Source organism: Mus caroli, unplaced genomic scaffold, assembly GCF_978045245.1.
Source record: "Mus caroli unplaced genomic scaffold, Mus_caroli_1 scaffold_1, whole genome shotgun sequence".
Lineage (NCBI taxonomy): Eukaryota > Metazoa > Chordata > Mammalia > Rodentia > Muridae > Mus > Mus caroli.
Window position 1 is genome coordinate 17,253,640 of NW_028227256.1, and position 27,751 is coordinate 17,281,390.

The 27,751-nt window shown below is 38.5% G+C and overlaps 1 protein-coding gene across 3 annotated transcripts in view; it reads right to left on the reverse strand.

The window, feature by feature from the left end:
• The window catches only part of Pkhd1 (PKHD1 ciliary IPT domain containing fibrocystin/polyductin), a 544,477-nt gene that overhangs the window by 292,657 nt on the left and 224,069 nt on the right, over positions 1–27,751 (reverse strand). For all 3 annotated transcript variants that reach the window (XM_029477026.2, XM_021159032.3, XM_085835877.1), the window contains exons 40-44: positions 19,701–19,892; positions 16,133–16,258; positions 13,481–13,537; positions 12,618–12,748; positions 2,454–2,566 (exon numbers count right to left, since the gene is read on the reverse strand). In XM_029477026.2, coding sequence (XP_029332886.1) covers positions 2,454–2,566; positions 12,618–12,748; positions 13,481–13,537; positions 16,133–16,258; positions 19,701–19,892 — 619 coding nt within the window. The remainder of the gene's footprint in view (positions 1–2,453; positions 2,567–12,617; positions 12,749–13,480; positions 13,538–16,132; positions 16,259–19,700; positions 19,893–27,751) is intronic.

The window sequence follows — 27,751 nt, forward strand, 5'->3', positions numbered from 1 at the left end:
GATGTCCCAACCGGTAAAAAGGACACATGCTCCACTATGTTCATAGCAGCCCTATTTATAATAGCCAGAAGCTGGAAAGAACCCAGATGTCCCTCAACAGAGGAATGGATACAGAAATTATGGTACATTTACACAATGGAGTACTACTCAGCTATTAAAAAGAATGAATTTATGAAATTCCTAGCCAAATGGATGGACCTGGAGGGCATCATCTTGAGTGAAGTAACTCAATCACAAAAGAACTCACACAATATGTATTCACTGATAACTGGATATTAGCCCAAAACTTAGGATACCCAAGATATGAGATATAATTTGCTAAACGCATGAAACTCAAGAAGAATGAAGACCAAAGTGTGGACACTGTGTCCCTTCTTAGAATTGGGAACAAAACACCCAGGGAAGGAGTTACAGAGACAAAGTTCGTAGCTGTGATGAAAGGATGGACCATTTAGAGACTGCCGTATCCAGGGATCCATCCCATAAGCAGCTTCTAAACGCTGACACCATTGCATACACTAGCAAGATTTTGCTGAAAGGACCCAAATATAGCTGTCTCTTGTGAGACGATGCCGGGGCCTAGCAAACACAGGAATGGATGTTCACAGTCAGCTATTGGATGTATCACAGGGCTCCCAATGGAGAAGCTAGAGAAAGTACCCAAGGAGCTAAAGGGATCTGCAACCCTATAGTTGGAACAACATGATGAACTAACCAGTACCCCGGAGCTCTTGTCTCTAGCTGCATATGTATCGAAAGATGGTCTAGTCGGCCATCACTGGAAAGAGAGGCCCATTGGACTTGCAAACTTTATATGCCCCAATATAGGGGAATGCCAGGGCCAAAAGAATGGGAATGGGTGGGTAGGGAAGTGGGGGGCGCTATGGGGGACTTTTGGGATAGCATTGGAAATGTAATTGAGGAAAATATGTAATAATAAAAAAAAAAGAATATGTTGGTTAATTGAAAGGTCAGCTAGTTTTCTGGTTGTACAACCATACTATTTTCTTTTTGCTTACATTTTTCTAGACTATGGATTTTTCCTGTAGTAAAACAGATGAATAAAAGCAGAATAAAAAATAATAGCTTTGCTTTTGCCAATGTTAGAAGAGAACACTCACACAGTTTGTGGCTGTAAATTCTTTTCTTTCTTTTTAGCATGAATATCATTGCCTTAATTCACAGACTGAATTTTTCTACATTAGTTGATGTTACCCCTGCTTCTAACAAAGTACCAGACATAAACAACCTGAAGGAGGAAATACTAATTTAGGCTCATGGTTTCAGAGATTAGTTTGCTAAAAAAAAAAAAAAAAAAAAAAAAAAGAAAATATCATCTTGAGTGAAGTTACCCAGTCACAAAAGAACACATGTGGTATACACTCACTGGTAAGTGGATATTAGCACTAAAGCTCTAAATACCCCAGATACAATTCACAGATGACATGAAGATCAAGAAGAAAGACCAAAGTATGGTATGGGTGTTTTGGTCTTTCTTAAAAGGGGTAATAAAATACTCATGGGAGGAAATATGGAGAGAAAATGTAGAGCACAGACTGAAAGAAAGGCCATACAGAGACTGTTTCACCTGGGGTCCCATTCCATATACAGTCACCAAACCCAGACACTACTGTGGATACCCAGAAGTGCATGCTGAAAGAAGCCTAATATAGCTGTCTCCTGAGAGGCTCTGCCAGTGCCTGACAAATACAGAAGTGGATGCTCACAGCTAACCATTAGACTGAGCACAGGGTCCCCAATGGAGGAGTTAGAGAAAGGACTGAAGGAGCTGATAGGAATAACAGTATCAACCAACCAGAGCTCCTAGGGTCTAAGTCACCAACCAAGAAGTATACATGGAGGGACCCATGGCTCCAGCCATATATGTAGCAGAGAATGGCCTTGCTGGGCATCAATGGGAGAAGAGGCCCTTGGTCCCAAAAAGACTTGATGCCCATTGTAGGGGACTATAAGGGCGGAGAGGCGAGAGTGGGTGGGAGGGAAGACATCCTCACAGAAGCAGCAGGAGGAGGATGGGTAGGGAGTTTCTGAGGGGGAAAAATCAAGAAAGGGCATAACATTTGAAATGTAAATAAATAAAATATCCACTAAAAACAATATTGCATTGAATACCTAATTATTTCACATTTTAAAATAATTAGTGTATTAATGAACAGATTAGCAGGAAAATTTTTGAGGTGATGTGTTGGTATAAACTGTAGAGTTGGCTTCATGGATAATACTTATCTCCAAGCTTATCAAGGTTTATATGTTAGGTATATACAGCATTTTCAAGGCAAGAACACTCCAATATTGTGGCTATAAACAATATATTGTAGCATTGCCAGATCTCAGCCAAATTCCAAGAATCATGCACCCTTTGTGCATAAAAGCCACAATCACTAAATCATAAACACTGCATGTAAAATGTAGTTAAGTTTTCCCAGAATTACCTTGTACAAGAATGAGCAGTATTCCAATTGAATGAGAGGAGCGGAGCTTGTAATGTTTGGCTGGTCACAAGGTGGAAGACATATCCATACCCAGCTGCACACACTCTGTTGCCCTACAGAATTTAAGGGGGATTTGAAAAATAGTTACATGCTAAGGTTGCTATTTTTAAAAAGGAATTTTATTAGACATTTCTACTTTCTTATTCTATTCTTTTCATGTATGGTGGAGTAAGTCGTTCCAGATCCCACTACAGGATCACCCCCTCCCACTGCTTCCCAAACTCCAGACAACTTGGCTGCACTAGAAATTGCCCGTCTCAATAACTAGCATCCCTTTAAATCCTTCTTGAAGATTCCATGGTGAGAAGGTGCCCTCATTAGTTTTATGTCAACAAATTAGATTCATTTTGAAGTGGGGACTCTCAATTGAGAAAATGCTGCCACAAGGTCTGCCTGTAGGCAAGTCAGTAGTGCATTTTCTTGGTTAATGATTGATGTGGGTGAGCCCAGTTTCCATGGGGTGGTACTTCCCCTGGAACATGGTCCTAGATGGCTTAAGAAAGCAGGCTGAGAAAGCTATGAGAAGCAAATCAGTAAGCAGCATTCTTCCATGGCCTCTGTTTCAGTTGCTTCCTCCAGGTTCCTACCCTGCTCATATTCCTGCCCCAAATTTCCTCAGTGATGGACTACTGTCTAGAAGTGTAAGCTAAAATAAACCTTTTTTATCCACATGTGCCTTTTGGTCGGAGTGCTCAAGAGAAACCCTAACTAAGACAGAAGGTTTCCTGTGACACTGCATAAGAGGATAGAGTTATTTGGGTATTCCCTATTGGTACTTAGCATGAGACACAGCTTTCCAAGGTAATAGCCAAGTCTGCAGTCTTCTCCCTTGTTTATCCTTAGTTCTGAGACCTGTTGACTAAGTTCAGTTACAAGCTGAATCTCTTCAACACACTTTTGTTCTTCTCAAATTACTAAATTACCTCAATATTTCTTCATAGAGTACACTAAATAATTTAATATTTTATGTGTTTTTTATGAAATCTAGCTTCTCCATGGATTGCTATTCCAATTGAATTAGAAATTCAATTCTGATCAAACTGAAGTATAATTAAGTTATTTAAAAAAAAAAAACCCTATGAAGTATTTACATGATTTTCATTGCTGTCTAATACACACTAATACAGAGTTTAAAATAATAATTTCTTGAAAGGTCTAATCCTGTGTGTGTGCATGTGCATGTACATGTGCACGTGCGTGTGTGTGTGTATGTGTGTGTGTGTTTGTGTGTGTATGTTGTATGTCATATGTGTTTGTGTATGTGTTTATATATGTATGTTCATATATATTTAACTTGGCCTACCAAATATTTGCAAAGACTTTTACTCATTACCAACAGCTTAAAATGAGAAGACAATGTAAAAATCCAAATTCAACTGTGATGGTCTGAGTAAGAATGGTCTCCATATGCACATGGATTTGAATGGTTGGCTCCCGACAGGTAGACAGTTTTGGAAGGACTTTCAGGTTTTAAAATCTCATTTCACACCTAGTTTTGCCCCCTCTTTCTGCCTGCTCCCTGCAAATCAGGATGTAGTCTCTCAGATAAAGCTCCATTCCCCTGCCTGATTGTCTGCTGTCATGTTTCCTGCTATCATGATCATGAAATAAGCCTCTGACATTGTAGTGAAGGCTCAATTAAATGCTTTCTGTTATGAGCTGTCTCAATCATTGTGTCTCTTCACAGCAATAGAACAGTAACTAAGATAATCCTGAGAGTCCTCACGCCTAGCAGAACCAGGGAGCATTTAGAGATGGGGGAGTCTATCTTCTTGACCTATGAATTTTCTTGCCATAGTACACTCACTTCCTGCTTCTCTCATTCCTGATAAATACCTGTTCATTGTTGGACACTGAATTTGCAATCAAATCCTCACTGCAGAAAGCAAAATATATGGAATACTGGCTGTTCAGTGGGTGTTTCTATTTGTCCTAAATTGTACCTGCATCCTCTCAGTGGTACACTGTCACATCTCAGAGCAATAGCAATCCTTTCTCCACTATTTGGAAGATCAAATGTGGATCAAAACATACTGTTGGTGAGAAGGTAGGGTGGAACCACTACTCTATCACAGCCTGGCACAGACTGTATATTTTCATATGTATGAGGCACAGTCCTATAAGGAAAATCTGTAAGTAGATTACTGGTTGTCTGGAGGTAAGAAGACAATGGGGAGGGGGTGACAATGAGTATAAGCGTTATAAGGGATGATGAAAATGTTCTGATTTGCTATGAAAATGGTTCTTCAGCTCTACCAACACAAGCAGGCTGTTTTGCTGTATACTTTAATTAAATCTATCATAATAGAATAAATTCTATCTTTATAAACCCTTTACTTCTGAGATTTCAGAGCCCTCTTCAGAGTCTCTGAGGTACTCAACCCATTTCACTGGCAGGTAGTCCTTATTTTCTTTAGGTTGAATAAGCTTGCTTTATCTGATGGTTCCAAGTCACTCTACAGCAACATTTTTATTAATGTTTATTATGAAATTAAAGCATAATTTGGGGTCTTATTAAACCTTGAGCTGGGGTGACCCACTGACATCTGATGTGTATCAGCATTATCTGCAAAAGGTGGAGCTTAAAGATCCTATTCTTCGGATATCTCTCATGTACACACAAAGACCATGGGGGTGAAGGAATTCTCTTTCCTCAGAGGGCTTCAGTCTGTAAGTGCCAATCAGGGCTAGACTTTCCCTGAATCTGAAAGACTGATCACAGGACCTGGTCAGAGAGCTAACACATGCTGAAACAATCATCTTGCTGTTTACTTAACTTAATTTGATATTTATTGTGGGCCCCAAAGTCTCTTTACCCTGGCTGCTTGTAAATAGTCTTTCCCTGGTTTTCCACAGTTACAGAATGTTTTCTTCCTAAGTGAACTTGCTGGCCTGTTCTCTCTTTGCTAAGCTTCATTATTTGAGATTCCAAAAAGTTCTTCTATTTCCTGGGGTCATTTCCAATTGTAGTCTCATTTCTCTTACCACACAGGATTCAGAAAATGCCACTTATGGGTATCTATTTATTGCGGTTTATGAAGTTGAATTGCCATTCAAGAGACCACAGGGCTTCAGGAGCTCTGAGCCTTCTCTAAGATATCATTGATTTTAGGGGATCACAATGTAGAGAATACAGACCAAGGATAGTTTGATGACATGTGTGGAAATATCTGGAAACAGTTTTTCCCACATTTCACAGGGAAGAGAAGAGTGTCATTAATATTTAAAAGAATGGTATGTAGAGGAAACCTGCAACTATCCACCCCGAAGGACCACAGTTGAAAAGCCTACTTACTAGCCTACTGTGTGTTATCAAAGTAATTCACATCCACCTCCCACTATCCCATATTGATGGAATTCCATATTTTTATGCTAAATATAAAAATGCAATTAATTATAATGAGAACTGTTTTAGCAGTCTTTATAAGGAATGTATTCATCTTTTAAAAATAACCAACTCTAGCACTAAGCAGTCTCAAAAAGAATATTACCTAGCTATTTCAGTCCTATGCTAAAAAAAAAGGGGGGGTACACTAATAATTCCCTGCCTCATAAAGAATCCTTATCTCTCAGGGGGTGAACATAAGTGCTCAAAATATCTGTCCAAAACAGTGAGACACCATAGTGTCTGACATTGCTTATTCCCAATTGTCAGCAAATATCATATAGATATCCATCTTCCCGAACATCCTATAGCTACCTCTACCACATACATGTAAGACCACACCTCTAACCCAAACCATGATCCACAAGTACCTAAGAGCAATAAATAGATCAAACAAGAAAGCTCTAGGGGCAGGAAGATTACGTATGATTAGCAGAGTTCTTCCATGCAACCATGAAGACAAAAGTCAGATCTCCAGCTTCCATGTAAAAAGCTTTACATAGCCCCTCATGCTGTTTGTATTTCTAGTGCTGAAAGTAAATTCAAGAGATTCATTTGGGTTTGTTGACCAAGTATCAACTGAATAGGTGTGCTCCAAAATCAGTGAGGTACCCTTCATCGATAAACAGCACAGAGGGCCAGAAAGTTGACCTGAGTTTCACCTCTGAAGCACACATGGTAGAAGAAAAATATCAATTCCTATAAGTTGTCGTCTCACTTTTACTTACATGCACATGCATATGTACACACATGTATGCAAGTACATGCACACACACAATGCAATGAATACATTTTAATATTTCAAACAAATTAGTTGGATATCTACTAAGACAGACATCTGACATAAAAGTTTGGCTTACACACACACACATACACACACACATACATGCACACACACATACATGCACACATATGCCTACACAAATGTATGTATACATCAATGCTATATTAAATGAGGAAAAACTGAAAGCATTTCCTCTAGGATTAGAAATGAGACAAGGTGTCAATCTCTCCATTCCTTTCAATAGAGTACACACACACACACTGTTCACTCTTAAGCACTTACCTTTTATACAAGTGCACAAATACTGAGAATATACACCAGAGGCTGACAATGCCAGTCTCAGTTTAATAGATACATTATTTATTACGAATGTATGCGAGCTCACCACCAAGACTTCATGAGGAGGAATGTTCTGAAAGGTCAGAAAGATATTCCATAATCCTCTTTCATTACCACTGCCAGCACCAGTGTGCAGCGAGCATGTTGAACAGGTGAGAGTATTTGTTGAATCAACCTGCCTCAGTGCCATTGATATTTATGCAACATGTGAGGAGTGATCACATATAAACACTCACCAAGTACATTTATAGTTGGAAAGAATATTACACCTTTGGTCCTATGTTAGCCAGTAAGACTCACTTTTCTTATAAAAGAAGTACATCAGCAGCCAGCCCACGTTACTACTCAGCCCTTTCTCTTACTTCCAATTGGTTACTCTACAAAGAATTCATGAAGAAACCACATACTTATGCAAGCAGCCAGAGGCTTGCAGCAAAGGGTTTAAGGCAAGCAGGGAATTTTGTGTGGAAATCAATTCTTTGCCGAAGTCAATGTGTTATGGACATTCAAGCAAGAGAAATCCCAGAGAGAAATTAAATGCCCAAGTAAAGCCATCTCCTTGAGGTCTGTGCATCTGTAGTGACTAAAAGAAAAAGTGGGAGGGAGGGTGACTTAACGCTTTAGGCAGCTCTTAAATATGCATTACCTATTGAGTGGGCAGAGCCAGAGAACTGAGGTTGGGTCGTTTAAAACAGAATTCCTTACAAAACTGGTTAACAAACCAGAACAAATTCTCTCAAATCAAATGGATGTCACCATCAGATTCCTTTTCCCATGGACTCTCATAAGTAACTCTGTGCTCATAGGAAGACTCCAACACCTATGTAAATATGGACCAGTCTGAAGCAGTGGGAGTGAACTGTCTCCTATGCCTGGATGTAGTCTTTCCAACAGGAGGGAATGGGGAGAGTGGGATCATGAATATTATGTCAGATAAAAGAAATGGAAGACAGATTACCAATGCCAGAACCGTTGAGAGATGACAGATGTAGCACAGAGAGCAAAAACTAGAGTGATGCATGGAGATATGGCAACCAGTGCGTTCTTAGAAACCAAGGCAATGTTTCACATGGGAGTGTAGAAAGATGGCTATGCACCTGTAGACTCCAACAAGATGCTACAAAAGTGCTCACTGATGAAGGCACAGTATAGACTTTCATTTTCAGAGAAACTGGCTTATTAGACTTTGCTGCTACCTGAGGTAGGGAGAGAGCTGACAAATTGCAGATAGAAAAACTAAAAAAAGAAAAGAGAAGAGAAGAGAAGAGAAGAGAAGAGAAGAGAAGAGAAGAGAAGAGAAGAGAAGAGAAGAGAAGAGAGGGGATAAGAGGGGAGGGGAGAGGGAGGGGAAAGGGGGAGGGGAGGGGAAAGGGGGAGGGGAGGGGAAAGGGGGAGGGGAGGGGAGGGGAGGGGAGGGGAGGGGAGGGGAGGGGAGGGGAGGGGAGGGGAGGGGAGGGGAGGGGAAACAGAAATTCCTTTGTACTATGAAGAGTTGAAGGTGAGTGAGTTTCAAAGGTGTCCAACTAGAAATGAAGATGAACTCTAGACTGTGGCTAAGAATTTGGTTGAAGTTTCTGGATTAGTACAAGGGAGGAATGACATAAAACCACAAACTATTGTCCAAAGTTTAAAATGTCTTCCTTAACCACTAAGTCCAAGATTTCAAAGACGGGCTCAAAGGTAGAGGAGTTTGTTCATGTGTGTCTAGATTGAATGTTGGCAATGGAAAAATAGACTATGTTCTTCAAGTTTCCATAAGGGACTTGTCTTGTTTACTATTATTACACCAATGATATGTTCCTATTTTTATGTCATTCAGTGACCAGAGACAGGTTATTGGAGGAAGTCAGGTAAAAGGAATGAAAGAAGACTCAGGAACTTCTTGTGAGTCTGAAGTTATTTCCAAATTAAATTTTCAAGGATCAGGATATATCTCAGTGAGTTATGAGGAGCTTCAATCAGATTGCTGGCACCTACATAGAGCATAGCAGTGCACACCCACTATTTCAATCTCAGGAGTCAGAAAAAGACAGACAGGTGCTGAGCTCACTGGCCAGAAATCAAGCTAAATCAGTTACCTCTGAATTCAGTGAGAGACTCAACATCAAAAACTGCATAAATAAAATAAGTCAGAGAAGAACAGAGGAAGAAAGTAGATGTTGTATTTCTGGAATCCTCATGCATGAGCACACAAATGCACACATATGTGTGCTCTTATGTGCATGCTCATGCATACATTTGCTCATGTATGCAAACAAGAACCAATCACAAGCATATAAAACTACAAAGTTTAAAATAAGAGGGGCAAACCTAATTAATCACTGTAATATAGGGGCAGATAAGGGTAGAGTACATTCCCTTGAGAGATGATTCCAGAGTCAGTCAAACAGTGGGACATGAAAGCCACCATCATAGGACAGGGAAGAAATTATGAAGTTACTCTCCCCTGTGAGGAAGAACTTTCTTTTTTTTTTAATTAGGTATTTTCTTCATTTACATTTCAAGTGCTATCCCAAAAGTCCCCCATACCCTCCTCCATTCCCCTACCCACCCACTCCCAATTCTTGGCCTTGACGTTCCCCTGTACTGAGGCATATAAAGTTTGCAAGACCAATGGGCCTCTCATTCCACTGATGCTGACTAGGCCATCTTCTGATACATATGCAGCTAGAGACACGAGCTCCCGGGTGTCCTGGTTAGTTCATATTGTTGTTCCACCTATAGGGTTGCAGATCCCCCAGCTCCTTGGGTACTTTCTCTAGCTCCTCCATTGGGGGCCCTGTGATCCATCCAATAGCTGACTGTGAGCATCCACTTCTGTATTTGCTAGGCCCCGCATAATCTCACAAGAGACAGCTATATCAGGGTCCTTTCAGCAAAATCTTGCTAGTGTATGCAATGGTGTCAGTGTTTGGAGGCTTGATTATGGGATGGATCCCTGGATATGGCAGTCTCTAGATGGTCCATCCTTTTGTCTCAGCTCCAAACTTTGTCTCTGTAACTCCTTCCATGGGTGTTTTGTTCCCCATTCTAAGAAGGGGCAAAGTATCCACACTTTGGTCTTTGGTCTTCTTGAGTTTCATGTGTTTTGCAAATTGTAACTTATATCTTGGGTATTCTAAGTTTCTAGGCTAATATCCACTATTCAGTGAGTACATATCATGTGATTCTTTTGTGATTGGGTTACCTTACTCAGGATGATGCCCTCCAGGTCCATCCATTTGCCTAGGAATTTCATAAATTCATTCTTTTTAATACCTGAGTAGTACTCCATTGTGTAAATGTACCACATTTTCTGTATCCATTCCTCTGTTGAGGGGCATCTGGGTTCTTTCCAGCTTCTGGCTATTATAAAGAAGGCTGATATGAACATAGTGGAGCATGTGTCCTTCTTACCAGTTGAAACATCTTCTGGATATATGCCCAGGAAAGGTATTGCAGGATCCTCTGTCAGTACTATGTCCAATTTTCTGAGGAACCTCCAGACTGATTTCCAGAGTGATTGTACAAGCTTGCAATCCCAACAACAATGGAGGAGTGTTCCCAGAGGAAGAACTTTCTATTGCATTGCTTTCATGTGTGTGTGTGTGTGTAAAAGGTTACAATAGTGTTTATATTTGAAATAAAAGTATTTATTTCTAGAATTCATTCTCTAAAGTCCTCTGTGTCTCATCCCTTCATACTGAAAATGTTGCAATAAATACAAATCTGACATTTGCTCCACAACTCAAATGAGCTTCCCTGACCCTAAGAATAAGAGAAAATTGTAATGTTTCAAATTTGTAACCTATCCTTGGCTATCATCTATGTGCTTAAAAGATAACATTCTAGATAAAAATATATGAAACACATAACATAGGATGAAATCTGTGGTACAGCTGAAACTTTGGGATGAACTTTATGGAACTGCACATCCATAGGGGAGACCAACAGCATCTATGTGCTGCCAGAGATAATAGGTTAGGGAATCTTATAACCTAGTTGCTAACCTATATATATACATATACATATATATACACATACATACATATATTATATAAGTGTAAATATATTTAAATATATTATATATAAATAACATATATTGCTATTATACTATTTGTATTTAAATATAAATATACACATATTTGTTTTAAAGGAAATAATCCTACAAAGAAAAAACCCAAATCTATAGAAATAAAAGGCATCCAAAAGAGGAGCAAGTATATGATTTCAGCTTCATTTTTCTGTTGCCAACTAGGTGTGCTTTCTAGATTGAATACCCTTCCAAAAAAATTAGACTACCTTCTAAAATTCAAGTGAGGAGGTTTTGCTCAGCCAATATTATTCCATCCATGTATTGTACCCAGATGGATAGTGTTGCACAACCTCCATGTTAATGGAGAAGGCATTCACCCAGAGTCTTCCAGTATAGGCAATGTAGTCTTTTTGCTTTCCACATGGGTCTCCTGATACCCTGCACGTAAAATGGGTCAGCTTTTCTATAGCCATAAAATATACCACCTACTCAGGGAGGCAAAGTTATTCCAGCCTCACAAAGAATGAGCTGTGAAGCTTTGATTATCTACAGTGTACAGGCTTCTGTGTAGATGACATTGTATTACCCAAGTAAGTCTTAAAATCTGCAACTCTCTAGGGCCCAGAGCTGGCTTCCTAGCTATGCAACAAGCCTAGTAGTGGCCAAAACATTAAACACAACTTGTCTTGAGTTTGGTTTCTGATGATCCATGAAATTCTGCCTCCTTTGTCACTGGCCTATTAGCCAGCCCTATTAGGCACCTAAAATGGTGTGTAAGTGCTGTGCTTCGGAAAGACACAATTAAGCGTGTAAGGAGTCTTGAGCAGAGAACCACAACTTTTATTACGGGTTTTTCAACTGAGGGTAATTAAGAGCAGCTTGTCCTGTGTGCTCCTCAGAAACTGGGCATAAATGTTGTGACACTGTAACAGTGAGAGGATATGTGGGGCCATGCATCCACAGATGCTCAGAGCAGCATCCTGGGGAAGGGAGGGACTTAACTCCTACTGGAAGTAGACTAAGACATAAATTAACTAATGAGAAGAAAATGAAAGGGCCTCCTGCTATTGTAGTATAACTCCCCACTCACAAATGTGTGGTTAATCATAAAAAGAAAACAATCACAAAGTGGCTAAAATTTCATAGCATTAAGTTGCCCTGAATAGTGGAATAAAATTATGATTGTGCTCCTGAAACTCATATGCCTCCAGACGCAATGTAAGACCCTCTTTTGTTAAAGATACAGGCAGATGAATATGATAGGCTACAGGTGATTTAATAAGTAATTTGCATCAGAACCAAGAGATCCAAAACAAAGTACTTCAGGTTGCATTACCAGGAAGGGATCAATGTGCAATTCATTAAGGTCCCTATAGGGATCATTCTAAAGAGCTTTTATAGGATGCCTGAGAACAATTGTTAAATTGCCCACTTGACACAAAATCATAAAGAAATTTGATACTAATTCAAGTATGAAATTGAACAATTGAAACCAAATATCTGATGTTCCTGTGAACTGCTGGAAGAGATCCCTGTGTGCTATATCAGCTTAGATTCTCCTGGTAGAACCAAAGCTCTTACTTCGATCACATTGGTGGGACTGAAAGTGTAGATGCCAGCTGGTGCCAACATTTCAGAACCGGACAGTCCCTCAGCCGCAGAAACACTGATGATCACATTGTTTCTTATTGTACTTCCCTGTTCCCACCAACCTATTTTGAATGAAAGATAAATCAAATACAAGCGATTTACAAACAATTAAAATGTATATAGCTCAATACTTTTAGACTTTGCTTATAGAATACATCTCATAAATATCTCATACATCATATCTTATATATTATTAGGTACTATAAATATGGCACTGAAGATGGCTCAATGGTTAGAAGAAATATTCTTGAGAAAGACCAAAGTTCAGTTACCAGTACTGATAATGGGCAGCTCACAACCTCCCATAATTCCAGCTTTGGGGGAACTCTAGCTCCCTCTTCTGGCCTCACAGTCACCTACACTCATGTGTACAACATGATGCACATACATTCATATGATTAAAAATAAAGTTTCAAAAAAATATGAATCTTTCATGAGGGTTGAGAGATGTTGTGATCTGTGGATACAGCAATTAGTCATTAGGAGCCGTTTTAATGTCAATTTAGCTAAATAATAGTATTGTGTTTGATAAGGAAAGAAGAAAAACACACAAGTCTTCTCAAAGTTGAGTGTAATGGAATAGAATAGTTGAGAGCAGGAAGGAATTGGGGCATGAATGGGCTTCAAATATATTGCATGAAATTCTAAAAGAATTAATAAATATTTATATATCCTTAGAACATTTAGTATGTTTAATTATTTACAATAATTAATAGTATGTCATGATATTTGCCTATAAATTATGACAATCATAGATGAACTACAATGGATTCAAAATAAGTTTACATATTTACCATTTTTTCTTCCAGTAACAGTCTCACTAGTGTTAAACCTTCTGTCCAGATAGGACCCTGAGAACAGAAGATCGTATTGCTTTTGAATATTTGATGTCACTCAGGAAAGTAAGAGAAAAGACAACATTATTCCTTGTTTGGATTATTTTATTTTTATCTGTGAGGCAGAGAAAAAGGTACATGTTGTATGGACTATACGTCTTAGCATCTTGTGGATCTGAAGTTTCCTTTAAAGAAAATAACCATAGGAATAGACCTTCTACTTTAATTCTTAGATGGAGTCTAAGTGAACAACTTCATTGGCTAAACAGGTAGATGGCCCTGGTTAAACTCATTGAGTCACAAAAACCAAAAAGACATGAACGTGTCTTTCACGTCATGTCAGAGACTTGGAGTGTGGGAAATGGGGAGGGGTGGGAGGTGGGAATAAAGTGGGAACAACAAGATTGCATTAAATACATGCATAGACTTGTCAAGGAATAAATTTAACCAAAATATAATAATGAACATACTGCTTCTGTTCAACCCAGCCTGGTTCTCAAATTGTATGGAAATGGGCTGGATAGGATGAGGCACTCAAATAACGAGAATGGACTTGAAGAGCAGGAAATGCCCCAACCATGTGACACAAAGAGGTATTATTCGTTAAATGGGATCAATAGTGTAGGGACAGTGCCACAGAATCCATCATTGCTAGAATTTTATTTTATCTGAGATTCCCATATCACTTAATAGATACAATCTGTCTTAGTCAGGGTTTCTATTCCTGCACAAACACCATGACCAAGAAGCAAGTTTGGGAGGAAAGGGTTTATTCAGCTTACATTTCCACATTGCTGTTCCTCACTGAAAGAAGTCAGGACTGGAACTCAAGCAGGTCAGGAAGCAGGAGCTGATGCAGAGGCCATGGAGGGATGTTTCTTACTGGCTTGCTTCCCCTGGCTTGCTCAGTCTGCTCTCTTATAGAACCCAAAACTACTAGCCCAGAGGTAGCACCACCCACAAGGGGACCTCCCCCATTGATTACTAATTGAGAAAATGCCTTACAGCTGGATCTCTTGGAGGCATTTCCCCAACTGAAGCTCCTTTCTCTGTGATAACTCCAGCTGTGTCAACTTGACACAAAATTAGCCAGTACACAAGCTTATAATTGTTTTTAGACATGATTAAGAACTTTATAGTGAATTAAATTATAGTGAATTAAATATTTTAACTTCCTTAATTATAATACAAAGGCAATCAAAAGCCAATAATCCACTATAACCAAAGCTAAGTTCCTGCTAGAGGTTTGTTTATTTTTTTTAATTAGTTATTCGATATTATTTTCTGCTAAGATCATACTGTTAGCATGACATCCTAAATATCTGCTTACAGTCATAGACTCACACTTATAGAAAAAAGTAAGCCAGAGTCAAGATTCATCTGTTGGCACAGCTTCCCTATGGCCACCCTTCTCTAGCCAAAAGACTTTGTATGCCTGATGACTTCTTGGTTCTACTCTTTGACTTCAAGCCAGAGTTTGTTTTACATAAGTTCGTAGAACCCATATTCCCTCACTAAACACCATCTCATTTAGGATTTTCAGCACTTTATCTCAAAAGGTTGTTCTTAATGGTTACATAAGCCCCCTATCTCCATCACATCACCAGGTGCACTTAAAAATAAAACACTAACAATTATAGTTTTGTTTTTAATTTCTACAGAAATCTCTGGTAAGCTTTATATATTACGACATAACCAGAGACTGCTTATCAATTCACTTCTTTCAGCCGACTGTCCTTCATGGAGGTATCAGTACAAATGCGAAGACTGCAGTGTCTACCAAAATCTGGTGGTAAAACAAGATGAATCTGATGGTCAAAAGTGTGACACCTAATTTTAAGTTGAAAAATGCTAACCTGGAGGTGTAAGGGAGAGAGAATGTTCCACATGAGTAACTGTCATGGACAGAGAGAGAAGACTTGTGCAAAATCCATGTAGCACAGGAAAATATGAGCTTGGAAAAGAATGAACTAAAGTAGCCCCTATATCATGACAGTTCAGAGGAAGAAATGAAAAAGATCAAGATGAGTTTACAGAAATCAGTCGGGGTGAAAAATTCACTGACAGACAATCTATCTCTAGATTTTAGCCCAGCTAAAACTTTTGGGTTGTTTTCTAGGAGTGACATAATGTCAACTGAGACTTCTAATTATCTAAGGCTAATTCTAATGTCTGGTCGTGAACCTAAAGGAACAAAAGTAAAAACTGGTGGGTAGATGGCTAGTTCTAGAACTCCAGCCCCCGCCCCCCACTGATGCACTTACATGCAAATTCAGTTTTTAAAATCTGTAGCTAACATATTCCAAGCCCAAGCATCTGAGAGCACACATGGACTAAGAATTATAGGAAATTACAGCAGTAAATTCTAAAACCTCCCATTAGGCATTTATTAACCTGACTTCAACTTTTAAATGATTCATTTCCTATAGATACAGTTTAGGAAGTCACTCGGTGGTGAGTAAATGTAAATTTGGGAGTTTATTAGATGATACTCAGGAAAAACCATCAATGATTTTATACACTGAAAACTCAACAATTTGGGGGAATACTTCATGGGAGACTGCCCATCCTACTTAAGAATGTATACATTGACCAAGCAAGTTTACTTACCCAGCACCAGGGCATGACCTACAATCTTATAGAATATATTACTGTCCACCTTCAGACCCCAGGTCCTGTGCATGCTAAGGCCTCTGTTGAAGGAGTTCCACACTGAACAGCTTTGGAGATAAGAGCCTGAATAGGAAAGAGTAATGTAAATATTTTATTTACACCTTAGAGTCTCCTCTGAATCTGTTGACAACATTCAAACAAGATATACTGTCACCAAAATATATTTTCTACACAGAAAATGAAACAGTCATTTGGAGAAAAAAAAAAGCAAACAAATCAAAAAATTGGGCAACCAAGGTCACTGGATCATAAAGATTAAATACACTTAAATGTAATATATAAATGCTTGGAAGTGTTTATCCATCTAAGAAAGAAAAAGTATGGTCAAACGACAAAGCCACACGGCTGTCGAGAATTCTACCTATTCAATGCCCTCTGTCACAGTATGGTAAAGCAGATTTAACCTGGATTGTTTTAAATGTTATTTTATTTATTAGATATTTTCTTCATTTACATTTCAAATGCTATCCCCTTTCCTAGTTTCCTCTCTGAAAGTCCCCTATACCCTCCCCGCAACCTACTCCCCAACCTACCCACTACCGCTTCCTAGCCCTGCCATTCCCCTATACTTGGGTATGTAATCTTAAAAACTATACCTGTATAAAAATGTTGCGGCTGTTATTTCTTGGACTATAAATCAATGTTTACGACTTTCAGCTGTTCTAGTTTAGTTTCTGTTGCTGTGGTAAACACTACCACCACAAGGAAATTGGGGGTGAAAGGATTTATTACGTCTTACAGTTTACAGTCTAGCACTGAGCAATCAATGGCAAAAATCGGAAGAAGAAGCTATTGAGGAAAGTGGTTAACTTGTTTGCTCTTCCATTGGCTCATGCTCAGCTAGTTTTTCATACAGCCCATGGCCACCTGCCCAGGCACAGTATCACCCACAGTGGGTTGGGGCATGATTGATAGAAATGCTATCCTGTGCTGCACAAATGTAGCTGGTAGCCCACATTTATTTATTGATGGGCCCAGGGCATGTGTCATTATTTGGAGGTAGATACAGAGATGAGATACTGAGGTAGAGTCTTCACTTTTTTAAATGTCAGTTCATTTGAGCATCATTGAGGCAGCTTCCCCTGTATTGTCATGAACTGGTTCTCAGGGCAATTTGGGGCTCTAAAAATAATTTGAATTAGGAATATCAGGCCAACATGGACCCAGACCCTCATGGGCTGGTGATCATGACTAATCTTGGTGGTCAGTGTGACACACTTGGGGGAGAAAGGAGCCACAAAGAAAGCTTTGCCTCCATTAGATTCTGTGGATTTGTTTGTGGGGAACTGTCTTAATTATTTCTGACGGTTCTATAGTGAATGCCACCATTTACTGAGGCAAATGGTATATTTATTGCTCACTCTTACACTTCTTCAGAAGACCATATATATCTGTGTACATATAAATATGTATGTACATATATATATATATATATACACTTATGCATATATAATAGAACTTAAGGTTTTACATGTAATGTTGAAACTAAAACAAAATTAACAAAGTTATGAACTGAGTTTACAGTCTTGAGTCTTCCTTTCTTTCTTTCCTTCTTTCTTTCTTTCTTTCTCTCTTTCTTTCTTTCTTTTTGTTTTTGTTTTTGTTTTTTATTGTTGTTGTTGTTTTTTGAGACAGGGTTTCTCTGTATAGCCCAGGCTGTCCTGGAACTTACTTTGTAGACCAGGCTGACCTCGAACACAGAAATCTGCCTGCCTCTGCCTCCCGAGTGCTGGGATTAAAGGCATGTGCTGCCATGCCCGGCTGGGTTTTTCTTATTTTTAAACAAACAAAATTTTAAAATTATCATCAGTAGCCTAGGTTTCTTTAAAAAATAATCCTATTTTTGCTGTGGACAGTTGTCCCTCTTTTAAGTTTATACTAACATACATGGTTTTTGACTGTTTTAAAATAAACTGTTTTATATTCTGTATCAAAATAAAACATGAAAATAGGAGGAAGATAGAATATGATAATAGGGGATGGAAGATGATCAAAGTATATTATATCCATGAGTGAGATGTCATAAAGAAACCCATTAGCTTGCACAATTAATAATTTGAATAAAAATGAAAAGTAGTCTATGTCAGTCAAGACATATTAGTTAACTTTGTAATTATATTATGACTTTTAACATATGAGAACTATGTAGTTGGTACAGTATCTTTCTAAGATAAATCACTGAAATGATCAGGACTTAAATAATGTACAATTAAAGTGGAAAACTATAGTTAAAATGTTGGCTGATAGTGAACACCGAATGTGTTTCATTGATAATTAAGAAGTAACAAAGATAAATCATTTATTTTTGAAATATCAATTCAAGTTGTACATCATTTTTCTTCTCAGTGATTGTTAGAAATTGTAAGTGTTTCTCAAAAAATAAAGAATACTCGTGAAAATATTTAAGCAGAACCAAAATAAAAATTTCTGTCTCATATATTTTATTTCTGTTCCTTTTAGACTTATACTGTTGAATAGGTTTAAACCTTTATATCTATTTTTGAAAATAGTTATTCCAAAACTGTCTTGCTATTGGGCAAGCAAAGATTTTTACAATATGTACCTACTTTGGGAATTAAAAGCGTATATAAAAGACACAGATAAGTATACTACCAATTTTACTTTAATAAATAATTCAGAACATACATAATCCGTAGTATGTATGTTTGTATGTAGCCTTACACATGGTAAACTGAATAATATCTATGCTCATAGACCCTTGATATCTTTATCTGTCTTTTATAAATTACAAGAAATTAACCTTAAAATCACAACGTATCTGTTAACTTGCAAATTTGTAAAGATAAAAGAGAGCAACTAGAGTAAATCTAAAATGAGTGCCTAAGTTAGAATCCTGATTTTTAGAGTCACATTTTAGCTACAGTATTGTCCGAGTGTGGTGATCCAGGTTGAAAGCTTTTAGAACAAATTTCCCTTGCATGTATTATCTTGGGAACAAAATCATGGGAGCTTTTCTCATAGTAGAATGGAGAAGGGTTGCTTTTGTTTCATTAATATTTATATCTAGTATACTGAGTCTTCATTTAAAGGTAATATTAAGTATTGGATCTCTTTGACACTACTATAAAAATCTGTTTACACAAAGTTTTATGTTGACTATAGAGGAAAATCTCCAGTTTCTGATAAGAATTTTTTGTAAAGAACACCACTAAATTAAGCCATTAATAATTGCTTCTTTAAGAAACACTCTCTACTGTGAGGTTTTTCTCAACCCCGAAAATCTATCAAAACATCTCCCCATCAGAACACACTGTGAACATGAATGGTTAGTAAGTCCTCATGTGTCCAAGTCCCTCTGGCAAGTAAATGTAACACTGGCTTTTATATGCTCCAGTGGGATTTACTTGAGTACTAAATTTTGCAAAGCATCTAACCTGAAAACGTGTATCCATCTCTCAATTTCCCAGTCCCACATATCACCATCGTATGGTATCATCAACATAGAAGAAGAGGAAAACTGGGAGACCAACACTGCTCCCCCTACCTCTCATAGCTCCCACCAGTGTGAGTGAGCTCAGGTGCTTATGGAAGGCCTGTCCCAGGTCTCTGAACTGTACTCCCTTCAGCTTGACCGAGCTGGGTTCCTCTGGGAAGGACTGAATGATGACTCTGGCCCCCAGATCCCTGGCTCCCAGCATCTTCTCACTCTTAGAATACAAACAGTGCTTCAAGTTACCTGAAACACATAATGATGTCCGGGGGAAAAAATAGAGCATACTTCTAGATAAATCTCTGTTTACAAGACTCTATATAAAAGACAAATTGTCCAATTATCTTGTTTCACTGCTATTGATTTCTCTCTTCAGATTGTTTAAACAGATCAAATTTCTAGGACATGATACTGGCCCCTGCTCTCTTATTTCCAGAAATTCCCACCACCCAAACTATCACCATAATTATCCAAAAAGGGGCCTATTAGAACCTTAAAGGCCAGGTAAACTGGTGGAGATTTCAATACAGAAGATAACCCATAGGAAAGGTGTAATAAAACGGTTCTTTCATATTAGATACTTTGGTGGAAAGTTGTAAGAACTGAATGCTATCATACCACCTTCTAGTCTTGAAGTGCCCCATGGTATTTTCCCTTTGCTACACTGTTTTGTGTTTGGGGATTTACTAAAAGTGAAATGGCAGAAAACTCCAGACAAAATACTGAGAACCTATGCCAATCTGCTTGCTCAGCTATCTTCCTACTAAGGAAAAAAAAAAAAAAAAAAGAAAACAAAACCCACGTATCCCTAATGTATAATTGCCATTGCTACACAGTTAAGAGAACAGCACTCCAGTTATATTCTGCTATCATGTGAAACTTAATAATGGGAAAGTAGTCCCAAAGTGGAGAAGTTGTCTTCAGAATTGAGTCAGTACCAGCCATATTACTTCTGAGTCCATACTCAGAATAATTAAAGATGACCTAATTTGGATATACTTATTGTTCTAATTTGCTTTCTTTTGTTTGCTGTGATAAAAACAATTTAAGGGAGCAAAAGGATTATTTCATTTTATATTTCCTGAATACAGTCCATTGTTAAGGAAAGTCAGGTTAGGCCCTCCAACACAGACCAATACTCAGAAGAAAGCTCACACTCAGACAGCCTTCTTATATAGCCCAGACTCATCTACCTAGGGATAGTGCTGCCCACAGTGGGCTAAGCTTTCCCACATTAATTTTCAGTCAGGAAAGTCTCTTACAGATATGACCAATGGTTGATCTAATATTGGCAGTTCTTCAAATGAGGCTACTTCTCCCCCAGGAGACTGGAGGTTGTGTCACATTGATAACACTAACCAGCACACCTACATGTCCATCTGTATTGATAGACTCAGGTTAAATTCAACAGCACAGTAATGAATAAAAGAGGTAGCAATTGATCAAAACAATGTGTCACTCTCTGCTGAATTACAAAGTCTAATCCTTCAAAGAATTGATCTATAGGCAATAAACGAAGAAATGCTGTGTATTTTGTTTGTTGATATGTTCATTCATTTTGTTTTTGTTTTGTTTTTCCTTTTAATTGGATATGTTATTTATTTACATTTCAAATGTTATGCCTTTCCCAGTTTTCCCTCTTCAAACCCCCATCCCATCCCTCCTACTTTCCTTCTATGAGGGTGCTCCCCCACCCACCCAATCCCTCTCACTGTCCCAACATTCCTCTACACTAGGGCAGCAAGTCTTCACAGGACCAAGGGCCTCCCATCATAGTGATGCCAGATAACTCCCCTTCAGCTCATTTAGTCCTTCCCCTAACTCCTCCACTGGGGTCCCTGGGCTGAGTCCAATGGTTGCCTGAAAGCATCCACATCTGTATTGGTCAGAATCAGGCAAAGCCTCTCAGAAAACAGGTATATCAGGCTCCTGTCAGCAAGTGCTTCTTAGCATAAGCAATAGTGTCGGGGTTTGGTGTCTGTATGTGGGATGGACCCCAGATGGAACAGTCTCTGGATGGCCTTTCCTTTAGTCTCTGTTTCACTCTTTGTCCTTGTATTTCCTTTAGACAGGAGCAATTCTGGGTTAAAATTTTGGAGATGGATGGGTGGCCCCATCCTTCAACCAGAGAGCCATGCCTAACCTCTAGATGTGATCTCTACTGGTTCTCCCTCCCCTTTGTGGGGTATTTCAGCTAATGTCATCCCTGCAGGGTCCTGGGAAGCTCTTGCTTTCATGGCATCTGAGAATGTCATGCTGCTACTCCCATTTCCCCATCCCTGATTGCTACATACATCTGTTTAATTTCTAGACCTTTTATACAACTCCTTCATCTCCTCTCATACCTAGTTTTGCCCCTCCTTTTCCCTACTAATCTTCTCTTCCTCTCAAGTCCCTCCCACCCTCTACTCCCCTTGATGATATTGCACCCCCATCTAAGTAGGACTGAAGCATCCATTTTTGGTCTTCCATCCTCTGAGCTTCATGTGGTCCATCAGTTGTATCATGGATATTCCACACTCTTGGCCTAATATTCACTTATCAGTGATTACATACCATGTGTGTTCTTTCGTGAGTGAGTTACCACACTCAGGATGATATTTTCTAGATCCATCCATCTGTCTGTGAATTTTGTGAAGTCATTGCTTTTAGTAGCTGAATAGTACTCCATTGTATACCACATTTTCTGTATCCATTCTTCTGCTGAGGGACATCTGGGTTGCCTCCAACCTCTGGCTATTATAAATATGGCCGTTATGAACATAGTGGACCATGTGTCCCTATTACATGTTGGAGCATCTTCTGGGTATATGTACAGGAATGACATAGTTGTGTCCTCAAGTGCCACCATGTCCAAATTTCTGAGGAACTGCCAGACTGATTTCAAGAATTGTTGCAGCCGTCTGCAATCCCACCAGGATTGGGAGAGTGCTCTACCTTCTTTACATCCTTGGCAGCATCTGCTGTCACCTGAGTTTTCAATCCTAGCCATTCTCACTGATGTGAGGTAGACTCTCAGGATACTTTTGACTTGCATGTCCCTGATGACTAAGGATGTAATAGTGATTGCTGCTTTGTGTTATTTTTGTTATTTCAGGTGGAATTATGTTTGTGTGGCTATCTTCTTTTGGTTTTGTTGAAAGAAAATTAAATTCTTGCTTTTTCTAGGGTGTAGTTTCCCTCCTTATGTTGGAGTTTTCCCTTTATCATCTTTTTCAAGGCTGGATATGTGGAAAGATGTTGTATAAATTTGGTTTTGCAAAGGAATATCTTGGTTTCTCCATCTATGGTAATTGAGAGTTTTGCTGGGGATAGTAGCCTGGGCTGGTACTTGTGTTCTTTTAGAGACTGTATGATATCTGAACACGATCTTCAAGCTTTCATTGTCTCTGGTAAGAAGTCTAGTGGAGGTTAACTGCTGTGGCTGCACCTCCTTGTTCTCAGCATCATGACTGCCACCATGCCTGCTGCATACAGGAAACTTGCCTCAGACACAATGACAGACACTACCTCAGAGTAAAAGGCTGGAAAACAATTTTCCAAACAAACAGTCTGAAGAAACAAGCTGGAGTAGCAATTCTAATATCGAATAAAATCAACTTGCAACCCAAAGTTATCAAGAAAGACAAGGAGGGGCACTTCATGCACATCAAAGGTAAAATCTTCCAAGATGAACTCTCAATTCTGAATATCTAAGCTCCAAATGCAAGGGCATCCACATTCATTAAGGAAACTTTGGTAAAGCTCAAAGCACACATATCACATCACACAATAATAGTGGGAGATGTCAACACCCGACTCTCATCAATGGACAGAACCTGGAAACAGAAACTAAACAGAGACACATTGAAACTAATGAAAGTTATGGAACAAATGGATTTAATAAATATCTAAAAAACATTTTATCATAAAACAAGAGGATATACCTTCTTCTCAGCATCTCATGGTACCTTCTCCAAAACTGACCATATAACTGGCCACAAAACAGGTCTCAACAGATAAAAAATATTAAAATTGTCCCATGCATCCTATCAGATCACCATGGACAAAGGCTGATCTTCAATAACAACATAATAGAAAGCCAACATTGACATGGAAGCTGGACAACACTCTACTTGGTAAAGGAAGAAATAAATAAAGAGATTAAAGACATTTTAGAGTTTAATGAAAATGAAGCCACAACATACCCAAACTTATGGGACACAATGAAAGCATTTCTAAGAGGAAAACTGATAGCTCTGAGTGCCTCCAAAAAGAAACTAGAGAGAGCACACATTAGCAGCTTGACAACACACCTAAAAGCTCTAGAACAAAAGGAAGCAAATTCACCCAAGAGGAGTAGACGGCAGGAAATATTCAAACTCAGGGGTGAAATCAACCAAGTAGAAAGAAGAAGAACTATTCAAAGAATCAATTTCCCTTATGAATATCGATGCAAAAATACTCAATATAATCCTCGCAAACCGAATCCAATAAGGCATCAAAATGATAATCCATCATGAAGAAGTAGGCTTAATCTCAGGGATGCAGGGATGGTTTAATATATGGAAATCCATCAATGTAATCCACTATATAAACAAACTCAAAGGAAAAAAACACATGATCATCACATCAGATGCTGAGAAAGAATTTGACAAAATCCAACACCCCTTCATGATAAAAGTCTTGGAAAGATCAGGAATTCAAGGCCCATATCTAAACATAATAAAAGCAATATACAGCAAACAAGTAGCCAACATCAAACTAAATGGGGAGAAACTGGAAGCAATCCCACTAAAATCAGGGACTAGACAAGGCTTCCCACTTTCTCCCTACCTATTCAATATAGTACTTGAAGTCCTAGCCAGAGCAATTCGACAACAAAAGTAGATCAAGGGGATACAAATTGAAAAGGAAGAAGACAAAATATCATTATTTGCATATGATATAATAGTATATACAAGTGGCCCTAAAAAATTCCACAAGAGAATTCCTAAGCCTGATAAACAGCTTCAGTGCAGTAGCTGGATATAAAATTAACTCAAGCAACTCAATGGCCTTTCTGTACACAAAGGATAAAAGGGCTGAGAAAGAAATTAGGGAAAAAACACCCTTCATAATAGTCATAAATAATATAAAATACCTCAATGTGAGTCTAACTAAGGAAGTGAAAGATCTGTATGATAAGAACTTCAAGTCTCTGGAGAAAGAAATTAAAGAAGATCTCAGAAGATGGAAAGATCTCCCATGCTCATAGATTGGCAGGATTAATATAGTCAAAATGGCTATCCTGCCGAAAGCAATCTACAGATTGAATGCAATCTCCATCAAAATCCCAACTCAATTTTTCACTGGGTTAGAAAGGTCAATTTGCAAATTCTTCTGGAATAACAAAAAATCTAGGATATCAAAAACTATTCTCGACAATAAAAGAACCTCTGGTTGAATCACCATGCCTGACCTAAAGCTGTACTACAAAGCAATTGTAATAAAAACTGCATGGGCCTGTTACAGAGACAGACAGGTAGATCAATGGAATAGAACTGAAGACCCACAAATGAATCCACACACCTATGGTCACTTGATCTTTGACAAGCGAGTTAAAACCATCCAATGGAAAAAAGACATCATTTTCAACAAATGGTGCTGTTACAAATAGCAGTTATCATGTAGAAGAAAGTGCGTTGATCCATTCTTATCTCCTTGTACAAAGCTCAAGTCTAAGTGGATCAAAGAACTCCACATAAAACCAGAGACACTAAGCCTGGCTTGTAGTGCACACTTTTAATCCCAGCTCTTGGGAGGCAGAGGCAGGCGAATTTCTGAGTTCGAGGCCAGCTTGGTCTACAGAGTGAGTTCCAGGACAGCCAGGACTATACAGAGAAACCCTGTCTCACAAAAAATAAATAAATAAATAAAATAAAAACAAAACAACAAAAAAACAAAACAAAACAAAACAAAAACAGAGACACTTAATTACAGAGGAAAAAGTGGGGAAAAGTCTCAAAGATATAAGCACAGGGGGAAATTTCCTAAACAGAGCATCAATGGCTTGTGCTGTAAGATCAACAATTGACAAATGGGACCTCATGAAATTGCAAAGCTTCTCTAAAGCAAAAGACACTGTCAATAAGACAAAAAGGCCACCAACCAATTGGAAAAGGATTTATACCAATCATAAATCTGATAGGGGACTAATATATAATATATACAAAGAGCTCAAGAAGCTGGACTTTGGAAGTTCAAGTAACCCCATTAAAAAATGGGATACAGAGCTAAACAAAGAATAAACAGGCTGAGAAAGAAATTAGGGAAACAACACCCTTCTCAATGTCAAAATAATATAAAATATCTTGGCATGACTCTAACTAAGGAAGTGAAAGATCTCTATGATAAGAACTTCAAGTCTCTGAAGAAAGAAATTAAAGAAGATCTCAGAAGATGGAAAGATCTCCCATGCTCATGGATTGGCAGAATCAACATTGTAAAAATGGCTATCTTGCCAAAAGCAATCTACAGATTCAATGCAATCCCCATCAAAATTCCAACTCAATTCTTCAACGAATTAGAAAGAGCAATCTGCAACTTCATCTGGAATAACAAAAAACCTAGGATAGCAAAAACTCTCCATAGGATAAAAGAACCTCTGGTGGAATCACCATGCCTGACCTAAAGCTTTACTACAGAGCAATTGTGATAAAAACTGCATGGTACTGGTATAGTGACAGACAAGTAGACCAATGGAATAGAATTGAAGACCCAGAAATGAACCCACACACATATGGTCACTTGATCTTTGACAAGGGAGCTAAAACCATCCAGTGGAAGAAAGACAACATTTTCAACAAATGGTGCTGGCACAACTGGTTGTTATCATGTAGAAGAATGCGAATCGATCCATTCCTATCTCCTTGTACTGAGGTCAAATCTAAGTGGATCAAGGAACTTCACATAAAACCAGAGACACTGAAACTTATAGAGGAGAAAGTGGGGAAAAGCCTTGAAGATATGGGCACAGAGAAAAGATTCCTGAATAGAACAGCAATGGCTTGTGCTGTAAGATCGAGAATTGACAAATGGGACCTCATGAAACTGCAAAGCTTCTGCAAGGAAAAAGACACCGTCAATAAGACAAAAAGACCACCAACAGATTGGGAAAGGATCTTTACGTATCGTAAATCAGATAGGGAACTAATATCCAATATATATAAAGAACTCAAGAAGGTGGACTCCAGAAAATCAAATAACCCCATTAAAAAATGGGGCTCAGCAGGGCCAAAAGAATGGGAATGGGTGGGTAGGGAAGTGGGGGGCGCTATGGGGGACTTTTGGGATAGCATTGGAAATGTAATTGAGGAAAATATGTAATAAAAATATTAAAAATCAAAAAAAAGAAAAGAATAATTAAATAAAACTATTCCTAAACCAAAAAAAAAAAAAATGGGGCTCAGAACTGAACAAAGAATTCTCACCTGAGGAATACCGAATGGCTGAGAAGCACCTGAAAAAATGTTCAACATCCTTAATCATCAAGGAAATGCAAATCAAAACAACCCTGAGATTCCACCTCACACCAGTCAGAATGGCTAAGATCAAAAATTCAAGTGACAGCAGATGCTGGCAAGAATGTGAAGAAAGAGGAACACTCCTCCATTGTAGGTGTGATTGCAAGCTTGCACAACCACTCTGAAAGTCAGTCTGGTGGTTCCTCAGAAAATTGGACACAGTACTACTGGAAGATCCAGCAATACTTCTCCTGGACATACACCCAGAAGATATTCCAACAGTTAATAAGGACACATGTTCCACTATGCTCATAGCAGCCTTATTTATAAAAGCCAGAAACTGGAAAAAACCCAGATGTCCCTCAACAGAGGAATGGATACAGAAAATGTGGTACATGTGCACAATAGAGTACTACTCAACTATTAAAAACAATGTATTTATGAAATTCTTGGACAAATGAATGGATCTGGAGGATATCATCCTGAGTGAGGTAACCCAATCACAAAAGAAGTCACTGATATGCACTCATTGATAATTGTATATTAGCCTAGAAACCTAGAATACCCAAGATACAATTTGTAAAACACAAGAAAATCAAGAAGGAAAACTAACACATGGAT